At 47.1% G+C, this 21,522-nt stretch overlaps 2 protein-coding genes across 7 annotated transcripts in view; both read left to right on the top strand.

The window, feature by feature from the left end:
• WSCD1 (WSC domain containing 1) overlaps positions 1-19,923 on the top strand; it is a 33,338-nt gene extending 13,415 nt beyond the window's left edge. For all 6 annotated transcript variants that reach the window (XM_075771348.1, XM_075771347.1, XM_075771352.1 and 3 more), the window contains 7 exons: positions 2,061-2,175; positions 3,393-3,577; positions 6,753-6,874; positions 13,472-13,637; positions 15,148-15,312; positions 16,132-16,332; positions 18,210-19,923. In XM_075771348.1, coding sequence (XP_075627463.1) covers positions 2,061-2,175; positions 3,393-3,577; positions 6,753-6,874; positions 13,472-13,637; positions 15,148-15,312; positions 16,132-16,332; positions 18,210-18,562 — 1,307 coding nt within the window. In that variant the 3' untranslated portion in view covers positions 18,563-19,923. The remainder of the gene's footprint in view (positions 1-2,060; positions 2,176-3,392; positions 3,578-6,752; positions 6,875-13,471; positions 13,638-15,147; positions 15,313-16,131; positions 16,333-18,209) is intronic.
• The window catches only part of MED31 (mediator complex subunit 31), a 277,258-nt gene that overhangs the window by 15,932 nt on the left and 239,804 nt on the right, over positions 1-21,522 (top strand). The gene's annotated exons all lie outside the window — the stretch shown is intronic.

Here is a 21,522-nt window from a genome sequence, read left to right as displayed (position 1 = left end):
CCCCTCCCCACTTCTCCAGGCAAACTTACAAGCTTGTGATTTCATTATGGATCCCTTCCAAGAAATAATGAACTCCTCCGTGGTTATAATGGTCGTTAAAGTTTCAGCCTTGCCCTGCGGTTCCCGCTCAGTAAAGCGGCACGTTGCCTCACTGCGGAGGCTGTGCCTGTGCCCTCCTCACCAGTGCCATCCTGATAACGCTGGTGCTTCCCATGGCAGCACGGCCACTCTGCCCTGCGAGCAGGGGGCTGCCAGCCAGCCCTCAGCAGGCTTCCCGGGGCAGACCCTTAACCTGACACAAAAGCGACAGCATCTGCTCCAGCACACTGTGAACACCACCTCCTGCCTCGCTTTGCCCTGCTCTGTGCCCACCTCGGATCACGCTGCCTTGGGTGAGAAAATTCTTTTTTTTTTTTTTTTTTCCTCCATGTCAAGCTATTGCATCTGCTTACATTGCAAGTGGCTCGGGGTAGGGATCCCACCTTATCCTCCCAGGGAGACTTGCAAATACTATTAGTGCAACAAATGAAAACAGGAATTTGTTAGGTAAAAAATGAGATTTCTGTTAGGAACACTTCCAGCAGATGGGGAGACTCGATCTGTTTCCCTGGCCTGGGTACAGCATTGCACAGGATGCAGAGTTCACAGGGACTGGATCGCTGACGTGACGTGACGTTCAGCTCTAAGACAGCGGAGTCTCTCCGTGACTCATTCATAGGAGGACGTGAATGAGATATCGCTGCCGGGCTGGCAGCAGTGTGGGAGGGATGCAGGGAGGAGGGCGGATGCCGCCTGCATTGGCTGGCCTGCCCGTGCCTCCCCGCTCAGGCTCTTTGGCCCCACACGCTGAGTTTGCTGCTGCTACTGGTTTGAATCAAAGTGCCCAAATCAAGTCTCCAGTAAAATGCAGAACATCCTTATTGCAGGTGTGTGACTCCCATCTCATTACCAGCATGCTGTGGGTGTATATTCACAGCTTGTGAATTTTCTAATTGCATGTTTGCAAATTACCAATGTGCAGGTCTGTGAATCTGTTGTGGTTGAAATATTTAAATGTTTGATTTATTATTCCCAGTTCCAAAAACTCTGTCAGAGTGGCTTGAAATTTCTTTTTTCTTCTGGATTATTTTATTGTTAATATAATACTTTTTAGTTTCATTTTTTATCATATATTCTCTTCCTGTCCATGGCTCACGTTATTTAATTTCCCTGTGTTATCATCTCAATACTGCTACTTCTAAAATCAAATTTCCTTTTTCCTTCATATTTTAATGATAAAATGTACTTATATACACACAATTGCTGTGTAACAGCAGGACTCCACATCATCCTTCCAACTGTATATTAAAAAATGGGCTGGATTTTTATAGTATTTTGTTCATGACAACAAAAAAGTGGCTTAACATAGGATGCAGTCTAAGATAAATATTTATCTTTCATATGCTAAGTAAAGAAGACATATTTTAAGAGATTAATTTGCACTGGAGAGAAAGAGACAGTTCAATGCAATAGCTAGACAGTGCTGCCTAGTTAAGACTGAAGTTATCTTTCCATTACAGCTTTAATACAACTCTCTGTACCCAAACAAAATTGATTTTCTTAATATTTCTCTTGCACCATCTCATTACCACCTAGAGATTTTCAAGAAAACTTGGGAGAAATCCAACAAGATTTCTCGAAGTTTACACCATTCTCCTTTACTTTAGAAATTTGCCATGCTTTGTCACCAAAGGGAGTCGAGCAGGTGGCTGCAGCCTGCGGGTGGTCGCAGACTCTGGGTCTGCAAAGGCAAGCCTGCTGACAGTAGCCTGGGCAAGGGAAAAGTCCAATTTCCCTTCTGTTCATTCCACTGGACATTTGAGCTTACCCTTCAATAGCACCTGCAAAGGTTCAGTACCAGCAGGCAGGCGTGCAGAGCAGGCAGTACCCCGGACAGGTTGTGACTTGATCGAATACAGCCCTGCTTGCAACTTACGGCACTGGATCACCGCTGAATGCTTTCCCTTCTGCCCGTCTCCATCCCATGCGCGTTGCCTAACTCTGGTCTTGCATGCACACAGGCACCTACGTGGGATGCTTCAGTGACGACTCGAGGGAGAGGACACTGAAGGGAGCTGTGTTTTATGACTTAAGAAAAATGACAGTATCTCACTGTCAGGAAGCTTGTGCTGAGAGGTGAGTGGTATTTTTTCACTGCAAGTTTTCGCTCTCTCTTCTGGCAATAAGTGGAACTGAGTTTGAAATGGGAAAAGCATGCATACATTAAACATACAGCATCTGTGAAAACTGTGATTATCTCATACCTTCAGGCATGGTATAGCTCTGCTACTTCACTTAAAGTAGACTATTTCACTGCTGCCTATTCTCTTTATTATAGTATGGCAACTTACAATATACTTTTTGTTGTCCTGGTCAAAAATTACTGTTTTGTTAGATAGTCTTTGTTAGATATTGCCCTCTAGCCCAAATCTTTGATCTAAAACATTAAAAATCCGCTACGAACAAACTAGCACTCCCAGAAACAGGAGAGAGCCAGATGGCCGAGTGGGCGGTAAGGAGCGGGGCCGTTCCCAGCACCGCCCGGGGAGCTGGCGGTCATTGGGGAACAGGCAGGCGCAGCTCCTGCCACCGCTCTGTGAAATTTGCTTCCCTTGGTCCGCAGGGCCACGCAGTGCATGTGGAGCCCGTCGCTTCAGGGGTGCCTGAGCTGCAGATTAACCCCCTCTTGCTGGCTTTCAGACCCCTGTTCCAGCCCAGTCCCCTGCAGACAGAGATGCTCCAGACCGGGCTGTCCCTTGGGTGAAGCAAACAGTGCTCTGCTCTCTGATGGGCAGACCCTCAGGCCTCCACGTTTGGAGGACATGGAGCCAGGATGGATCCAAAGTGCTCAACTTTAATTGCCAGTTAACAGAACCTCTGAAAGGGGCTTTTCTTCTCTGACCTTTAAACCACCCTGCACATTTCTGATCAAAACCTGAAGCGGTAGCTCTGGGTGGGGGCAGCGGTGCCCCCCGCAGCGAGGCTGACACGTCTGCAGCACCGGGCGAGCGAAGGCCTGGCCCTGATCCCGCGGGAACGGCACAAGCACGTCTGTGCGGCCGGAGATGGGGCTGTTGCTCAGACACCCGCACTGGGAGGCAAAGGAGGACTGCCCGGGCCCAGGCAGGCCGTGCCGGGCGGACTGACCACCACTGCTCCCTGCCATCGCCGGCTGTACAAGGTGGCTGCCCGCCTTGAAGAGGCCGTGCTGGTCCCCGGGGCCGGCTGTGTCTCTGGAGCAGGGTGGCAGAGGTGCATGCCGCACACAGGGACAGGCTCCTGCCTTCATTAGCTATAAACTTGGGAACAGACAGGGTGCCGGTACCAACAGCGCCTGGGTTTATTCCCTGCAGGGCTTACACCTACGCGGGCCTGGCGTACGGAGCAGAGTGCTACTGCGGGAACAAGCTCCCAGCGACCGCCTCGAAGCCCGAGGAGTGCAACAGCGAGTGCAAGGGGGAAAAGGGCTCCATCTGCGGAGGGGTGAACCGGCTCTCTGTCTACAGGGTGGAGGAGCTGCGGGCAGGAGCAAGACGATGTAAGTGGGTGTGCGACCAGAGAGAGGAGGCCGCTTTCCCCAGGAGCCATGCTCGCCCCACGGGGGGAGATGCCATGGCCAGGCTGAGCGCGTGGGCTGCCCCCACTGCTCCTCTCGCTCCATTTGTCACCAGAGTTTGAAACAGCAAAGGCCAAAGATGCCCACGGGGCACGGTGTCCATTTGCTGCTGGTCTGGTCCCTGGCTCCCTCCCCGAAATAGCAAGCGCTGCTTGCCGCCTGGGAGCGGCGAGACTCCCCTGGCACGGCTGCCTCTGGGCCACCACATAGGAAGTTAGTGTCACTGGGGAAGAAACAAAGTACAGTGCAGAGCGACTGCAACAGCAGCAGAATTTCAGCTGAAAATTTTCAGCGTAGCTGAAAAACTACGCCCTTTCGCATCCATTGCAGAGGGACAAATCCAGGTGTGTTTAAGAAACAGCCCTGGAAGTGGATGCCTTGCAATGGAAGGGCAGAAAAGCACTCGTATCAATGCCACCCTAAGCTCAGAAATGATCCTAAATAAGTACTACGTGACTGCAGCAGGAGAATAAGCAGAAGCCAGAGAGAGGGGCACACCAATCTCTTTCCTAAGTGAGAGAAATGAGACCGCAGAGTTTTGCTCTTCCAAGGACTTCTGTTCTAGGAGCAGCTGGGATTTTTGTTTCATTTTTAGATGACAACACTTACTCTGCTCGTCATTCAGTTAGCTACCATGGGAGATACAATAAACCTTTGGGCCAACACAAAGCACATAAAATACCTAAACAGCTGAGCAGTCTTTACTTTTGGCAAGCTCACAAGACCTTACGGATGTTATTTACCGAGAAGCAGCACCAAGACCTTAGTTTGTGCCAGTATTGATGGTACTTCATTTCTTCTTAAAGACAAGTCAAGGTTTGTACAATAATCCACCCAGCTACATATAAATTATATATCAAAGGTACATAGACCTAAATTGCTAATGTCAGGCTGACAGGCACATTGGCAGCTTTCCCAGGACATGCATCACTGTTTAAATCTTCAGCATAAAATATATATACATATTTCACAGGAAAGGGCGGCATTTATTTTTTTCTTAAGTATTAATGAATTAGTCACCAAATTAGTCTAGCCTGGAGCTAGATTTGTATTTTGTTTGCCCTTAGTAATACCTGATATTTGACTGTTTGAAGAATCCCACTGACATAAGCTAGCCGAGGGGCCAACAGAAGCATTAATCACGATGAACAAGTATATTGGAAAGTAACTCTGAAACTGTAACGGCATCCGTGATTTACGTTATGCAATACAAAGAACAGATCTTGTGTAAGGCTTCTCCTTATGCAGAGCAGATCCAGTGGCATCTTGTTTAAAGCTTCCCAGGTTTGCTGGCTCCCCTCTCCATCCCTCACCTCCCCCTTCCCACCCTGGCTCCCTGGGCACCACGACCTGCGCAGCTCCTGCACCGCAGGACTCGTGCCCCCACTTCAGGTTAAATGCAATGAAGCTGAAAGTCTGCAGCTATTGCAGCCCAGGGATTGCTGCGGCACAGAGTGCCCTTCTCCCTGGGGCAGGATTCAGCCATCCTTCCCCAGAAAGCAGGCAGACGATGTAAATACAGCACATTTCCAGTGTGATCTGTGGGCTCTCTGCAAACCCTGCTCCCCACCAAGCCCCGGTGTGGGCAGTTCAAGCTTTCTTCCTGACGCTCTGAGACAACTCTAAACGTGTTCATAAACATTTTGTTTCAGAATTTAAATATTGGTGTGAGATCTAGAAGGAAACCTTTCAAAAGCATCCTGAGAAACCAAAATACTTTGGTTCCTTTATTCTTTGGTGCCGTGCTTGCAGTGATCTGGTCCCAGGGAGACTCCTGTTTCCCTCCAACTTGCATTGAGTTCTTTTATTTGCACATCTCCTGAGTGATCCCAAAGATAGAGCACTGTTTCTAGTGATTGGCTTGAACAGTTATTAGAGCAATATTTAAGCAGCTTCTCCTCAGACTGCTCTTGGCTCGTGCTGGAGAATCTGGACCCTTCTGCCACGAAATTCACGTAGAACTAAGTTTTTCCTTCAAAACTGCCCTGCATCTCTCCTGTCATCCAACACATTTCCCACCTCAGTTCTGGTGAGCACTGTTTAAGGTAGCCAGCAGGTGCAGACCAGGACTCAGAAGACCCAAATTCATTCCCAAATCCACCTTTCCCCCTACTGAGTCATGCTAGGCAAATTCTGCCAATAGTTAGTACAGAGCGATGAAGTAAAGGCATTTTCCACCTTTGTAAAGCCCACAAAATCCTAAGAATTACAGAAGTGCCACACAACACGCAGACTTTTTTCTTTTCTAACCTGCCACACAATGTAATTTTCTTCATTACCATTAGTTCATCTGTGCAAATGCACGGCCTCACCTGGGGTAGTGAGTTCCCACGATAGCTTTGGGCTTTCCTTTGGTTCTGTCAGAGGATGTGTCTCTCTCATGCAGGAGGGAAAACTGTATTGCTGCTTCTAACAAGCATTTGGGCCAAATCCTGACTTCAGTCGCAATGATGCAAAAAACAGAGCAATTCTGCCAAGCTCTGTGGCATTTATACAGGAGCAGGTGAGATCAGAGGCTGATGCCAACGACTTGAAGAAAGCCGCTTCCCTAACAGCTCACAAAAGCCTAGTTTAGATTTCGAAGGCTGCAGCAAACTTCCTTGGCCTGAAAAGAATGCGAGTGGGAAGAGGAGAGGGATAGCTCAGCAACCGAGCAGATGTGCGGGAAGGTGGGTCCCTGCGGGGGCTTTCAGGATCCGTTTAAATTCCGTTCCTTCTCTGGTGCAGATCCTGGGAAGCTTTGTAGATTTTTATTGGGGCTTTTAAGTCTTTCATGGGAAAGCACGTCTTCAAAAGAAAACTGGGACTTGCAAACAATAGCAATGCCCTCCACTGGTGGAATTTAATTTAAACCCTTTGCTGCAGCCCTACTTTCAGTGGTTAGTACAAAGCTAAAGGCGTGTGCTCCTTTCAATACCAAAGGATTTGCAACACATTTTTCTAGTGTATGTCATGGTTTCTCTTATTTCTACAGCATTTGGAATATAAAATTTATTTTATTATTTTTAGCGTCTGAACCTAATATTGTTCTTTGTGAAAAAGGCAGGATACTACGGACATTGTTTTCTCAAGAGAAACCTATTTCATATCCCTGCAGGGAGGAATGTTATCTATCGAGGATGTTTTAGAGCTCCAGAAAATTTAACAGACACCTTTCCAGCCTCTTTGATACAGCCCAATTTGACGGTGGAGATGTGCTCTGAATTTTGCTCCAAGAAAGTAAGAACAGTTCTCATTTCACATCCTTTCTTCTTTTTTGTTATTTTAAATTTTAATCTACTAAGGGACTAGCAGAGATTAGTGCCTTAGAACTCTGAATTTGTACATGAGTTTCTAAAGGACAAAACTCAGAGTAAATACGCAGTGATGCATCTGGTCCAACCGCTCTCTCGAGCGGGGAAGGCGGGAGGGAAAGCCATCAGTGATACCACTAAATATGATGCACAGAAAAGCTGTTCTAAGTGACAAGTATTGACCGTGAGGAAATCGATACCATTTCCTGTCACATTCAAACCAAGCCCAGAACCAGCTCTGACCCCGGGGGAGGTCCCGGTAGCGGCGGCTCTGGGGGAAGATACGCCACCAGTGGGTGGATGGGGGCTGGCAGCACCCGAAACGTGGCTCCAGTGCCCTCCTGGGAGCTGGTCCTCGCTCAGCTTGGGGGAGCTGTGCGTGGGCAGGGCAGGCAGAAGCAATTCCCAGTGCCCTCCGCTTTGCGCAGCCCTGTCTGCTCCCCTCCAAGGTGGTCCTTTGGGTCTCGGGCTCCTCCACAGTGCAGCAGCAGGCATTGCCACAGCAAATGAGGATCAATGCTGAGGTATCTACACACTATTTTTACACCAGTGTGTAACTTTGTTGGCTAGGAACGTGATACAATCTTAAATATTAAAAAAAAAAAAAGAATCTGCCAGAGAAAAGATTTAGCAGATAAGCACACTGATAGCAGGTGGACTTTCCTAGACTTTCACACAAATGTGTCTCCACACCAGAAGAATTTATACCACTTTCACAATAACCTACATAACTCTAATTTATTTTAATTTAAAGTGGAATCATTGTAGAACTTCACGCTGATATGCAAGACAAGAAAGCAATGAATAAGATCAGTTGTGTGCTTATTGGCTTTTGGACAGAAAGTGGGAAGGAAGGGACATGCTAACATCTGCTGTCCTTGTGCACTCTCTCGGCCTGAAGCCTCATCTTTGCTCGTCCCCCACACTGATCACAGATTAAGACCATGGATTTAAGAACTGAAAGAGTTTGACTTTGATGGACTAGGGTATCCTCACAGGAGGGAACATCCGGCTCAGGGCAGCCTCTGCTTTAGTGGCTGTTGCTGCTGCTGGTTCCCTTCCCTTCCTCCCCACTCCAATGGGGCTTATTTTTTTGTATAGAGGAGGGTTCACTGTGTGGTCAGATTTAGCCTGTAGCCATGTTCAGCCTCATGCACTAAACTGAATGTTCAATTACTTTGTCTTCTAGCATCACAAAATTGATTAAAACTATTAAGGCACGAACAACAAATCTTAATTACTAGGTAGAGTGGGAAAGCTTTTCCCAGTCAACGTATATTCTATACCAGCTCATCAGTGTTTTAAAAATGCACCATGGAATTAGCTCCGTGCAGCAAATTGCAGTGAATCACCCATATACCCTGCATATAGTAATATCCTGTATATAGTACCTTACAAACATACATACAAACCCACCCTCACATCCTCGATGCATATAAATGTTCAGTAAAGCAGGACTTCATGAGCAATTCTTTCCAAGCTCTGCCATTAATCTACTGTTTAATGGTGAGAAAAAAAAATCTTGATCTTTCTGTGTCAATTTACCCGCATGTAACATTATTTTATTAATATTTACTGATGAAGTGCAATTAATTATTGCTCCTCTGTCTGGGAGAATGGTATGAAATATCTGGAGAAGTTGTTTTCAGATGTGCTCAAACACGAGGTCAATGTTTTTAAGCCCAGTCATGTGAATCTGGTTTTGGAAGATTACTTTTCTAAATAAGTGGGTTTTCAGAAGTGTACTTCCTTCAAGGTTTTTCTAGCCATGCAGCCAAAAAGTACAAGCATCTGAAATTAGTGGTGACTGAGAAGGATAGGAGAAAGACCAGAACCAAGATGCACTGCATTAGCACGACATTCAAACAGGACTAGGATAGAGGAGAACAGCAGGATGGAGGAAACTGTCCCACCTCTGCAGAACACCTAGTGCCTTTCCAGAGTTCACGTCAATGCGTATTTGCTTGATGAAGCTTGTGTGAGAAACCCATCAGCAAACCAGATATTCTGAAGGATTAGCTAAGCAGACTCCTTCTGCACAGAGAGCACGGAGGGGGCTGCAGAAATGATAACATTAAGAGAAAAAGGTACTGAAGGAAGGTAAGAAAAGGCTTGGTACCTCTCTCATGTACTCCTTCCCTAAAATGACGCAGGTAAAAACCTCCTTATCCTCGCCCCTTCCCTGTCTTTAGTTCTGCCAGCACCATGCTACCTGTTGGAAAGCGATTATTAGAGAACCTTTGCCTACAAAAAGACTGGCAAGGTCTCCCTCCACTTAACAAGCAGCAATTGCATATCCACAAGTCCAGTTGTTACACACCAATTTGCGCTTTAGACAGTAAAACAAGTGCTATTACGACACTACAAATATTTGTCCCAACTTTGGTTCCTTTCCTTTCAAAATAACATGGACAACTTCCTAGCCGATAGCAACATACTTGGCTCTCCTGAAATCAGGAAGGTGCTGTCATTTTAGTCCAGCCTGTTACACTGAAAGTAATTATCCCACCAATTTCTATGTATCCTGAACAAGCTAGAGGGCTTTTAAAAGGAACTAGTTGGATGCTTAAACACATGAATAAGTCTTTTGCTCTTTGGGACTTAGAAGAAGGGCAAATTGAGACATACCATATTTATTTGTTAGCCTTGCAAATTGCTCTCTGCAGCTGAAATGGTAGTTCCAGCCCTTGGAAGCATTTGAGATAAGAATTTGAGGTGGTATCTTCAGATGAAACCTGCTAAATACTCTTAATTACCAATTTCTTTCTTAATTAACAGAGTGATGACATGGCTTAATAGCAACCCATTACTACCCCATAACACAGACCCATGACCCATGTGTTTCTGTGCTAGGTACCTTGGCCAGAAGCCATAATTTTCATATATGCTCTTTTATAAGCCAACCTGCATACTAAATGAACCATCTCCAGTTGAATTTATGTTTTTAAATATAAAGTCCTTTTACCACTCAACTGCTGTATGCAGTTATGCATGATGATATGAGTAAAATCTGGGAGATTTTACACTAAGCCTTGAGGAGAGCACCTCAGTAACCTAATGCATCCAAAAGCCATGCCAGCAAGTTTGCACACTTGAACATTACCAACTCTGAAGTGCTTTTTCTTTTCCTTATGCTGCAACATACAGAATACAGCAAACTCCTAATTTCAAAACCAGACCTGCTGTTTTGGATTCCAGATGTAGCTACATGCCATTATTTACCCATAAACAAAGGACTTCTGGGATTTTGATCTAATTCATACAGAGTGTTTCCATAGCTTCATTTAGATATTTTTTTAAACACAAACCAAAGATAAGTAGGCCAGAACCTCAACTGGCACAGATAACCACAGCCTCGCTGACTTTATTGCGGCAATGAGAGAGGAGTATTTCAAATCAGGGTCACGTTGGGTATAACAGTGCACGGAGGAATTGTCCCCCGGCCTCACCAGATCGTAGCGTCAAACAAGCCAGAATTTTTATGCAAGGGCATGATTTGCTTGAGGGTATTTATTCTTTGCTCTTAGCATATCCAGTTCAAAGAAAACTTGAAGAAGTACTTTTAGGTTTGTTGCAAAATGAACGTGCCCATTTTTAAATAAACCAAATGCATCATTTTTTCTTGGGAAAGAAATTTCCTTCCATGTTTAGCCCTCCATCTCTTCTTTTTGGTAGACTGAGGAAAAAAAAAAACCAAACAAAACTTTTAACTGCATCAGATAGGAAGATTAGTATAGGAAGTTGGAAAAGAAAAGAATTTAGCAGAGTAATCAGAGTAGAACCAGATAAGTGTATTTTTAATGTGTTCATAATTCTTAATTTGGATGCAATCTAATAAAAAACAATCAGTGATTGAATCATCACATCGTCTGCATTGCTATTGGAGAATGACTGCTTTCCTTACAGCCCTTAAAATACCTGTTGAGTCTTCATCTAAAATTCTTACGTAAATAGTTCCATTGACATCAACTCTCGCTGAGTTACAGCTTGTAGAATGGACACCTGAGCCTGTCCAGGCATGCTCTGAAGCTCAATCCAGAAAAATGCTTATTCACAGACCCACAGGTTTCTCTGGCAATACACTTGTGTTTAACTGAAGAGAAGCATCGCAGATGCTTCAGGACTAGTCCTGCACTTAAAAGTTACATGGCTGCTTAAAGCCATAACCACAGCCTGGGGCTCATGTAAATATGCAGGTGAGCAGAGTGGATGGCCTGTAGTTTTGATTAAATACTGATGGGAAGTCAAGATTGAATAAGTTATTTCGCAATCACTTTGTGCGCTGCATCAGGCAGACAGTCTGAATAAGCAGCCGGTTGATTACAGCGCTTTGCACCAATGCTGCGGATCCCACTGCAATTCCCAGAATTACTGTCGTGCTGCTTCCAATACGTGTGCTGCCACCACAGAAACTTTGAAGCTTTCACTTGCGAAGCCCGCTCCATTCTCTGCCCTTCCTCCATGCATTCGCTGCCCAAGCAGCAGGAAGGCTGCGCAGGCGAGGGGCAGCCCGATCCCCCGGACTGCCGTTGCCCCAAACCGCAGAGCAGCTGCGGAACAGCGCTGCATCGACCAGTGCTGCTGCAGACACAGAAATACGGAGAAGTGTTTGCTTAGGTCCCTTCACAAAAATCTCCAGCCTTCCAGAGAAGTCAATTGCTTGCAAGTGCCACTTGGCATGAGGTACAACGTACATTTTTATTCTAGGCTGTGTTAGAGGGCCGGGCACTTACTAATTTCTCAAACTGAGAAACACTGCTTCACTGTAAAGGGAAAATTTCTGTTTGCAGGCAGAAACAGAACTGTCTTGCCCTTGGATCAAATCTGTAAATAGTTTTTGACAATGTCATATCTCATTCGCTAAGCAAACGTTGGCTGTTTGGGCACAGATGGCACATGTGTTGTATTTGACTCCTTATCAGAGGATGAACATGTGGGGAAGAGCGAGAGATAAGCTGCTCAGCAGTCCTGTCACGCACTCCCAGACTCCAGAAGACTTTTAAAAGGCAAAAAAGTGTTGATACAGAATAGGTAAACTTGAAGACTCTGCACCCAAATAACCCCCAAGCTTCCTTCAGCCGTTCCGTGGCTGTGCCGAGCCTGTCCCTGCACACCAGCGCACCGCTGGGCGGCCGAGCAAGCCGGCGTGGGACTTTGGAAGCCCATGGAAAAGCAACCCTAGTCCTCCTGGTAAACAGGAGAAAAAACTGAATTTTAGGGCCAGTTTCAGCAAAGTAGTAAGTGTGCTTTCCCTATTGAGCACCTAAGCAACTGGTAATTTCTTCAGCAAATAATTAGCACACATTTCCCTCAAACTGCTCTTAGTTCTCATCAATATTAGCACAGCAGCCCAGCCTCACTGCTCTGCCACCACACAGCAACACTGCTTTGCAGCCTGTGACCTGTTTTGGGTAAGACTGCTGCACCAAAACCTGAATTACTTTTCATCAAATCCATTGAAAAGAAATTTCTTACAGCCAGAAATTTTCCTTGGGAATTATTTGCTTGCAACAAACACTACCTATACCTTTCTTGTAGTCGCACGTTCGCAGCAGTCAGTCTGGCTTTCACACGAGGTTTCCCTACCCAGAAGCAAGGTAGCATAAAGCAAGAAGTGTCTGTGCCTGGAGACGTATCCCAGGCGCCAGCGGAGCCGGGGCTCGTGCCCCGGCAGGCAGAGCCGTGCGTGCCCTAGGCTCACCCCAGCACCAGGCAGGGCCAAGGCTGCGCTCAGCGCCGCAGGTCCCCCTCTGCCTCCGCGGCCCCACGCTCGCCATCAGTGCAGTCCCTCTGGATAGAGGTGCCAAAAATTACTTGGTATCATATTTCTAAATAGTTTTTCCAAAACTGTACCAAATAGCTCTCAAACCCTGCATCAGCCCCCAATGCACATTCATTTTTTACAAACTGTGAAGAAGTCATACTAAGATGTGGACTTTTTTTTTTTTTTTTTTTAAGGCTTGACTTTTTTCTTTCTATTTTTAAACATGATTGCAGCGGTTGGTGGGTCTAAAAGTTCCTTCTTCCCTTTAATTCTTTAAGTTTAAGGGCAAGTTTCCTCTACACAAACTCTGGTAAAATCAACTGAATAAGGCAAACCTTTTAATAGCTGACTCCTCAGTTTGGGGCAATGTAAGTGGAAGTTTAAAAGATGATCCAATTCAAAATACTCATTTTGGGGGTAAATAAATTTTCCCACACTGATGTTTTGCAAGTGGAATTACATATTAGGTGCTACAGGAATATTATAAAATTATCTTTTAGGAATAATGAAGAAAACCCAGAATATTGTGAATTTTCAAGCTTTACGAGGTTTGTGTCTGAAAACCACTTTTTAAGAAATACTACTACTGTCTTTCATATGGCAATAAGAAGCATGAGCTTTACAATGATATATCAAACACTGCTTTGATCTTGACAGTGGCCTTGTGAAGATTTATTTTTCTTTGTATAGCAGCAGCATTCCCCGCAGGCTGTTGATGCCGTGGCATTTACGCACTGATCTATTTTCTCTCTTTCGTAGGAGTTTCCCTTGGCAGTCATCCGAGGGCAGGAGTGCTACTGCGGCTACCCCACCGGGCGCTTCTCGCTGCATGACGGCGCAGACGGGCTGCTCTGCAGCGGGACGCGCAACGCCAGCAGCACTGCCGAGGGAAAATACTGCCTGGTCTATCAGACACCGGTGCAAGGTACGAGCTCCAGCCTCTCTGTGCCAGGGCCAGACCCGCCACTGCTGGAAATAGCCCCTGCGCCCCTCCTGCGATGGGTAAAAGCAATCTAGCTTACAGCAGTCTTAGCCACAATGGTTAGTATCACCATACAGGCAGGAATTTAGGAAACAGCCCTTATCTAAACACACACACACACCCCCCGCAATTACGCTTGTAAATACACATCTTTCCATTCTCTTGTGGAGCAGCACAGCCTCCTGCCACCCTGGAAAAATATAATTATTTTGCAAATGGAGAGAACAAGGCAGAGCCTGGGAAGGCACACCCCGAGCTATGCAGCACGCCGGGCAGCTGGGGACAAGGACCCCATACTCTGGGTCAGTCCTGCTCATTAAACGCACACCCAGCCCTCATGTTACACAGCCACCGAGGCAGCTCTGCAGACTCCAGCTTTGCTCTACCCATCATCCTCTGAAATACTCATCTGCATACATGTTTCACAGCCAGAAAATAAAGCCGAGTAAGGCTCCAATCCAGGAAACCATTTAGGTGGTACTAGCAACTTTATCCATGCACTGATTTGCACCGAGTTATGTGCAACTTCTCACAAGCTTGAAATTAAACAAATTAAGTGCTTTTTGGGATTGGTGCTAGGCTTTTTTCTCTGACACCCTTTTTTTTTTTTCCCCCTCCATCCCTCAGTTCAGAGGTAGACTGCAGACACTAGCATGCGAAAAGATCATGCAAGAGGAACGCTTGCTTTCATGACATTGCTAGTACTTTCCACATCTGTGTGGATCAGTAGTAGCAGAAGACAGCCTCCTCTGGACAGTGCTGGCACTTTCTAGCCATTGCTTCATCTAGAGGCTGCTTTGAAGAATAAAGGGAGTAATTTCTAATTTATTTCCTGGCTTTTTTTTGAATCATCACAGAGGGTCAAGATTGGTTCTCATCCTATCCTTGCTTTTATTGGCATGCTAAGAAGTAAGGTTAGGATTTACAAAAGCATGTACGGAAACCCGGGCTCTAGCCCCCAAGGGAGATAAACCCAACAGGGGCTCGTCACTGCCTTGGGCCCTTCGGAGAAGAATGACAGCCTGGAGGTTTAACTGAACGCCCGCTCCTTTCACTAGGAGGAGTTTCTCCTGGTTATAAAACTCGCAGTTTCCAGGTGTAATGGCACATTTAGGGTTTCATTGAAGAGCCAACCTGCCAGGCAAATGGCCATTAACAAACAGGCAACCAGGGGGTTTTATCACAACTTACTAGCAAGTACAATGGTTTGCCACTGCTCTATCAAAAAAGCATTGCCTCACACAAAACCAGCAAAACTACTTCTGAGGCTAATCTCTTTGGCCCCTTATGGCTGGATTAATTTTGGGAAGTAGCTGACTCACAACTGGACTCAAATTGATATCCTATATTCGTAAGAGAGGGAAGAAAAGCAATAAACCCTGTAATCAAGAGCTGTCAGTAGAATTATTAAAAAGCCACAATGCTAACAATGAAATATCTTCTGTACTCGCAGACACCCGCTGCACAGACAGGAAATTCTTAACCACGAAATCCAAAGTGTTTGTTGCTTTGTCGAGCTTTCCTGGAGCTGGGAATACGTGGGCTCGCCATTTGATAGAACATGCCACAGGATACTACACGGGAAGCTATTACTTCGATGGAGCCCTCTACAACAAAGGTACTGTACCCAGAGGGACAGGACACTCAAAGCCCCTCCGAGGCACGAAGCTTCACTTACTCGCTCTGGCATCCTTCTGCTTGGAGCTAGCAAAGGCTGTCACTGTCAGCACATTTGGGAAAATTTAAACACGTGCCTGGAACGAGCGATCTCACGCGGTGCTGACAGCAGCAGGGATGGCTCCAGCAGCGTGCACAGCCTGACAGGCAGCTACTTTCAAAGACAACAGCCAGGCTCACGTTTTGCAAAATTTGCACATCGCCTGCATTGGTGCTGCTGTGCACATGCACACGTGCAGCTCCTGTCTAAAAGACTAGTCCAAAAGACCAGCTGACTAAAAAAAGTTGGCTAAACCCTGAGGGTAAGACCCTTCAGTAGCACATGAAACATGAGGCTTAAATTTTTAAATGTTACTAATTATTCTGGAAAGACAGTATCCCGAGGTAGCACCATATTGAGCAAGCACCAAGCACTGCTCCTGTGCAAAACAGCCCTGTAGCAGCGAGGTGCCACACAGTCCTCCCCAGTGGGGAAAGCCTGGCTCCCAGTGCACACCCAGCTCAGCACCTGGGGCTCCAGCCAGGATAGGTGTGGAGAACACACAAGGAGGTGGTTCCCAACCAAGTCAGTAAGCTTTGCAGGTCAGTGGCAGGCCAGGAATAAAATTCAGGCCCTGATCCCAGGTCCTGGGCAATGGGTTTAATTGACTGGTACTTTCACAATAGTTTTACACCACTGTAAGTAATGACTTAGAGCATGAAAAGGCACAGACGCATGTATAATCAAGGGAAAAGCCAACAATCCTGTCTTGTAAAACAGGTTTTAAAGGAGAAAAAGACCACTGGAGAAGTAGAAGGACCATCTGTGTGAAAACACATGAAAGTGGCAAGACAGAGATCGAAATGTTCGACTCAGCGATCCTGTTGATAAGGAACCCGTACAAGTCGCTGATGGCGGAGTTCAACAGGAAATATGCCGGGCACCTGGGGTACGCCACCGACCGCAACTGGAAGAGCAAAGGTAACGCACCACCCCGACATGGGCTGGGGTGTCCGCTGCCGCTTCGGACACAGTTTGAAGCCCATCTGCTCGGCTTGCTGGGAAGGGGGTAACACACTGGGACCCGAGTGAGCACTGCAAACAAATTCAGCGGGACTTGAGTCCCACCACAGCCAAGATCTGTCCCAAAAGCACTCAGACCTGCACTTTCGGAGTGGTTATAGTCTCACTGTACATCCACCATCATGGACAGGAGGGTAGTGCAGCAGAGAAAACATGTCCAGGTACAATACCCCTGTGTACAGCCCATTTGCCAAGCTATGTGAGGTGAAGAAAATTTGCCCCTGCAGCATGTAATAGCTGTAAGAAATCTAATTTAAGATTTGGAGGATTCAATGGAGCATGACTTTTCCTGAAGGAAATTTTATAGCACTGCACAGGTGCTACTGCACTGCAGATAAATAAGGATAATAGCAATAAGGGGCCTTGAGATGCAGTGTTCCTTGAACACATGAAAAGGCTTCAGAACATGCCTGCCACACTTCATGCATTTGACTGGCAAGCTGGATGGTGTGACTGCAATTTCCCCACCAAATACACTGCGGTACTCAGAGCCTGCAGCAGAGAAGAGATTCGGCTGGCATTTCTCCTCATGCATGTTTTAGGCATTACAGCTGCAGCTTGGCAAACATGCAGCACAGGGCTGGGGGGTCGGGGGAAGCGTCCGCTGTCACAGCACATCTCTTTCCCAAGTTCACGTATCAGCTTTCATCAGTCACAACTCAAGACCTATTCATCAAAAACCAGACAAAATAGCCCTTAGAAAAGGGGAAAAACTCTGGAGGGAAAGGCTTTCCTGTACTGCAAACTACAAATTGTTACATTTCAGCCACAAATGCTCTTTGTCCAGCCCAAAAGCTTTACCAAGGACTATCTTGACCCTCAGAAAATTAAATTATCACAGACAGCAAATAGAGATTGAGGTGTCATTAATGCCCAAGGCAAAGGTGGAAAAATAATTCAGTAAATGTTGTCCCGGTGATCCTGGCGGGTGACCTTAAATCCCTCCCACGTGCCAGGAACAGAAGAATCTTCCCTATTAATCCTATTTCCTTATCCAGTCTCCCCGTAGCAGGCTGGTAAGCATGCAGAAAGATATGTTATTTGACAGATTTGGAAGTCAGGAACACCTTGGGCCCCAGCCGAGATCAGTGTCTTGATGCTGTATTTACATAATAAAACCGCTAATATATTACTACATAATTATTATATATTACTTGTTTACATATATATTAAAAAATAAACCTGTCTCTTTCTCAGTCTACATTTGAAATGGAGGTAAGAGGGTAGGAAAACCACAGAAGTGAAAGAGTCTGTTTGAAGTCACCTGGCAAAGCATTGCTTAAGCCACCGTCCGAGCGACACGTGCTGCCTTCCCCGCTCATACCCCTTCGCACTTCCAGGCAGCCTCTTCCCCCGGGGCATTCCGTCCTCCCCCAGCCCCGGCACGGAGCCGCCTGCCCAGTGCACACACCGCTCGGCTCCTATAGACAAGGCACAGTAAAGATGCAAAGACGCAGCTCTGCCCAGCCAGCCCTCCCCGGGGTTATGGCAGCACGGGGACAGTCCCAGCCTTGTTCAGGGCCACGAGGCTGGAGCAGTCCAGGCGACTGGGGGGCAGCAGGGTCGAGCATCACCCCTCTCGGTGCCAGAAGCTGCAAAGCCACGCTGCCGTAGCCCAGCAGCCGGCCATGCTGCACTTCTCCAGCGCACGCCACCCTGCAATATCAGACCTTGTCCAGCAACGCCAGTCTTGTTGCACAAGATAACATTTGGAAAATGGTTGAAACACAGCATGGCTAACATTGTCTCACTTTCCTGGTTTTCTGGTCCTCTAGAGTGGCCCGATTTCGTGAACAGCTATGCGTCCTGGTGGGCCTCCCACGTCCTGGACTGGCTGAAGTACGGGAAGCGCCTGCTCGTCATCCACTACGAGGACCTGAAGCAGAGTCTCATCCCCAAGCTGAAGGAAATGGTGGAGTTTCTGAATATGACAGTGACAGAGGACCGACTGCTCTGCGTCGAGAACAACAGGGACGGGAATTTCAAGCGGTCTGGTGCTAAGCAAAAGGATTTTGAGCCATTCACCCAGGAAATGAAAGATCTTATCAACAGATACATCCTGACAGTAGATGAAGCCCTGAGGGGAAGAAACTTCACAGGGCTGCCCAGAGAATACGTGCCAAGATGATAGCCTTGTAGCACTCAGCTGTGTTTAAAAATAAAATAATTTTTTCTACCAAAAAAAAAAAAAAGAAAAAGAAAAAAGACCAGAGCTTTATAGCAGTTAAAGCAAAGACACTTGTGGAGTCTGCTGAGCAGTGCAAATTCTCTCCACTCCTGGGTGTTTTTCAGGGCACTAAGTGTTCCAGAAGGCAAGCAACGAAGGATGGAAATTGGGTTATAAACCAAGACAAAAAGCTATTAGAGTCTACCTGCGTGTGCCCCTCCCTGCACAAACAGCTCAGAACTTCACAGCGGAGCACCCCTGCTTCTGCAGCTGGCATCCTGCCTTCTCGCCCCCACTGCAACCACAGACCGGCCAGGGGCTGCTTGGGTTTTCACAGCAACGGTCTTGGAGGGATGAAAAAAGAAAAAAGTCGTAACACTGATCAACAATATTCATCTGAGCATTTAAGAAAATCAGTTGCTTTCTTCTTAGTATAGCCCACTAACTTCCTTCTCCCGGGTTTGCTAGTCAGGTCACCTGCCACAGCAGTGTCAGAGGTGCAGGGGGACAAAAGCACCAGTGGGCAAAGGAGCCCTAGATGCTGAGCAGAGAGATGCTTCAGGACCCACCCCAGGCTTCCCTGTGGGAACAGCATGAGCTCCGCAGGGAGGTGGGCAGCCACAGCATCTCCTGTGGCGAGGTAAATGGCCAGGGACCCATAGGAGAAAACAGAAATTCAGCATGGCCGGGGATGGAAATCCCTGGGTGCCACCAGTCCCAAACAGACCCAAGACCTGGCCCCAGGGGCACGGAGGAGGCCCCAGAGGGGTGGGAGAGGAGGGGCAGCTGCCCGTGCCCGGACCTCGGCACAGGTTTCTGTGCCTCCAACCCTCCGTCCGGAGAGTCACAGCGGGGCCAGGGAGACACCAGGGCCAAACGTCGCTGCACTCGGTGCTACAAGTGGCCACAGCCAGCCAGCACTGATGTGAGCCCGGATCACCCAGGCAGCGGGGGCAAAGGGGACGAGCCCCAGCACGGGCAGGATCCTGCCTGCCCTCCCATCCCTGGAGGAAGGCCAAGGCAGTCCAACCTGAAAAACGTTAAGCTACTTATTGCTGCTCTCCAGAGCCACCCCCAGCAGCAATGTGTGTTTTATTTCACACTCACTGCAGTGTGTTTCCTCCCGTGCTGGGCCGCCTGTGCGGTGCGGAGGGAGCACGGTGCGGTGCGGGAGCCGCCGGAGCAGCTGGGAGATGGTTAAACTGCACAGCCCAAGGGGCTGCCCTGCTGCAAGATGCTTTTGTTCATGTGAAATAAAGGATTCCTTAAAAACTTGAGTGAAAATACTAGTTTTAATAAAACAAGAAGTTTATATAAAGGGAGCTGGACTTCGTCTGCGTATCATTGGTGCTTTAAAAAAAAAAATACAGGACACGGAGCACACTTTAGCCTGAGTCTCTCCCCGTTTGTGTTGCACATGCAGCTCGTCTTTGTGCTCAGGACCACCTGGCTGGCACAGGCCTGGCTGCGGGGCTCTCCTGCCCCCATCTCTGCTCCCCCAATTCCTCCCTCGGCAGCAAAGGCCTCAGGGGCCGTAGGGAAGCTGCAGGGATTGCGGTCGACTGAGCTGGTGCACAAGGAAAGCCAAAATCTCCTTTTATTCACACAAGTGGTGCAGCTTGAAGAAAAACAACTGAGTTAGGATGCTGCAAGTCCAGATAAAGGCAAGTGGGAAGAATTTTTACAAAACACTTGCTTTAAATAGCAGAAGTGGCCATATTTCTAAGACAATACATGTACTGCACCATACATTGCCTTCACATCAGCAAATCCCCATTTCGTTAGCTGGAGCCTTCCCTGCCCTTGCACTGGGCTGCTGTTAGCGTGCACTTGCGGGGGGACACAGGCAGGCATTGGGTTGCAATATGCACGAGGCCGTGTGCTGCAGACTGCAGCGCCAGCACGGGGCACAGTCCTCCCCAGGATGCCACGCAGCCCCCACGCAGGAGCACGGCTCACACACGGCAGGCTGTGCTGGGGGTCTGGGAGCGAGAGTGCAGGCACGGCCATCAGAGCGCCGGCTGGGGAGGAGAAGCCACCTCCGGGGCTTCTTCTGCCAGGGACTGCTGCCTTGCTGTGCGCGTTTGTCTGGGTTTAATATTCTCTCCACAAGCCCCCTACTAGCTTTAAAAACAAATAATATTGTGCTAGCCAGATGTAGCGAACACCACAGATTATAAACACACAGGTACAGAAACATACGCATACGGTGGGTAAATTAGGATGCTACAGGGCTATCATCATCTTTACTGTGACTTAGAGCAGATTCTTTTTGAAATTAGGCATTGAAATGCTTCTAAGGTCCATGTGGGCACCAGCTGTTGATGGATGTGGCTCGTGTCCTGTGGCCCAGGCTGTGCAAGGTGCACAACTGCTTCACAGCAAGAAGTTGCTCTTGGCCTCAGGGAGTCACGTGCATGAGACCATAGACCAGAATTTGGGTCCACAACAGACCACTGAGATTATGGGAATGACATTTTATTATATTGCCTTTCTAGCCTGGTATAGCTTTATAGGATCATTTTAAAATATTTTGATCATTTCAAACCTGTTAATGGTGAGAGTAAGGACAGTTTGTGAACTCTCAAGAAGGCTATTTAATTATGTGCATGTCCTGTGACGAAGACTCTAGGTGGCTAAAATTAGAACTGGCAAAAACTATGAATATTCATTAGCTCTGTGGATGCCAAAAATCAGCTCATTTAAAAAAGAAATTGTAGCTAACCAATGCTTAATAAATGAGGTACAGGGACTGCCTCTTTATATATATATTTTATACAAAATATATATACACACATTATATACATTATACATAAATATGTATAAACACCCACACATACGTATCAGCTTGCTATATGTTCTGCAAAGGTTCATTTAATACTGTGGGAATAGACAAGGACTTCTTGGGCCATTGCACACAA

Source organism: Balearica regulorum, chromosome 19, assembly GCF_011004875.1.
Source record: "Balearica regulorum gibbericeps isolate bBalReg1 chromosome 19, bBalReg1.pri, whole genome shotgun sequence".
In the NCBI taxonomy this organism is placed as follows: Eukaryota; Metazoa; Chordata; class Aves; order Gruiformes; family Gruidae; genus Balearica; species Balearica regulorum.
Note: the sequence above shows the minus strand (reverse complement) of the source record. Positions and strands in the feature narration are given on the sequence as shown.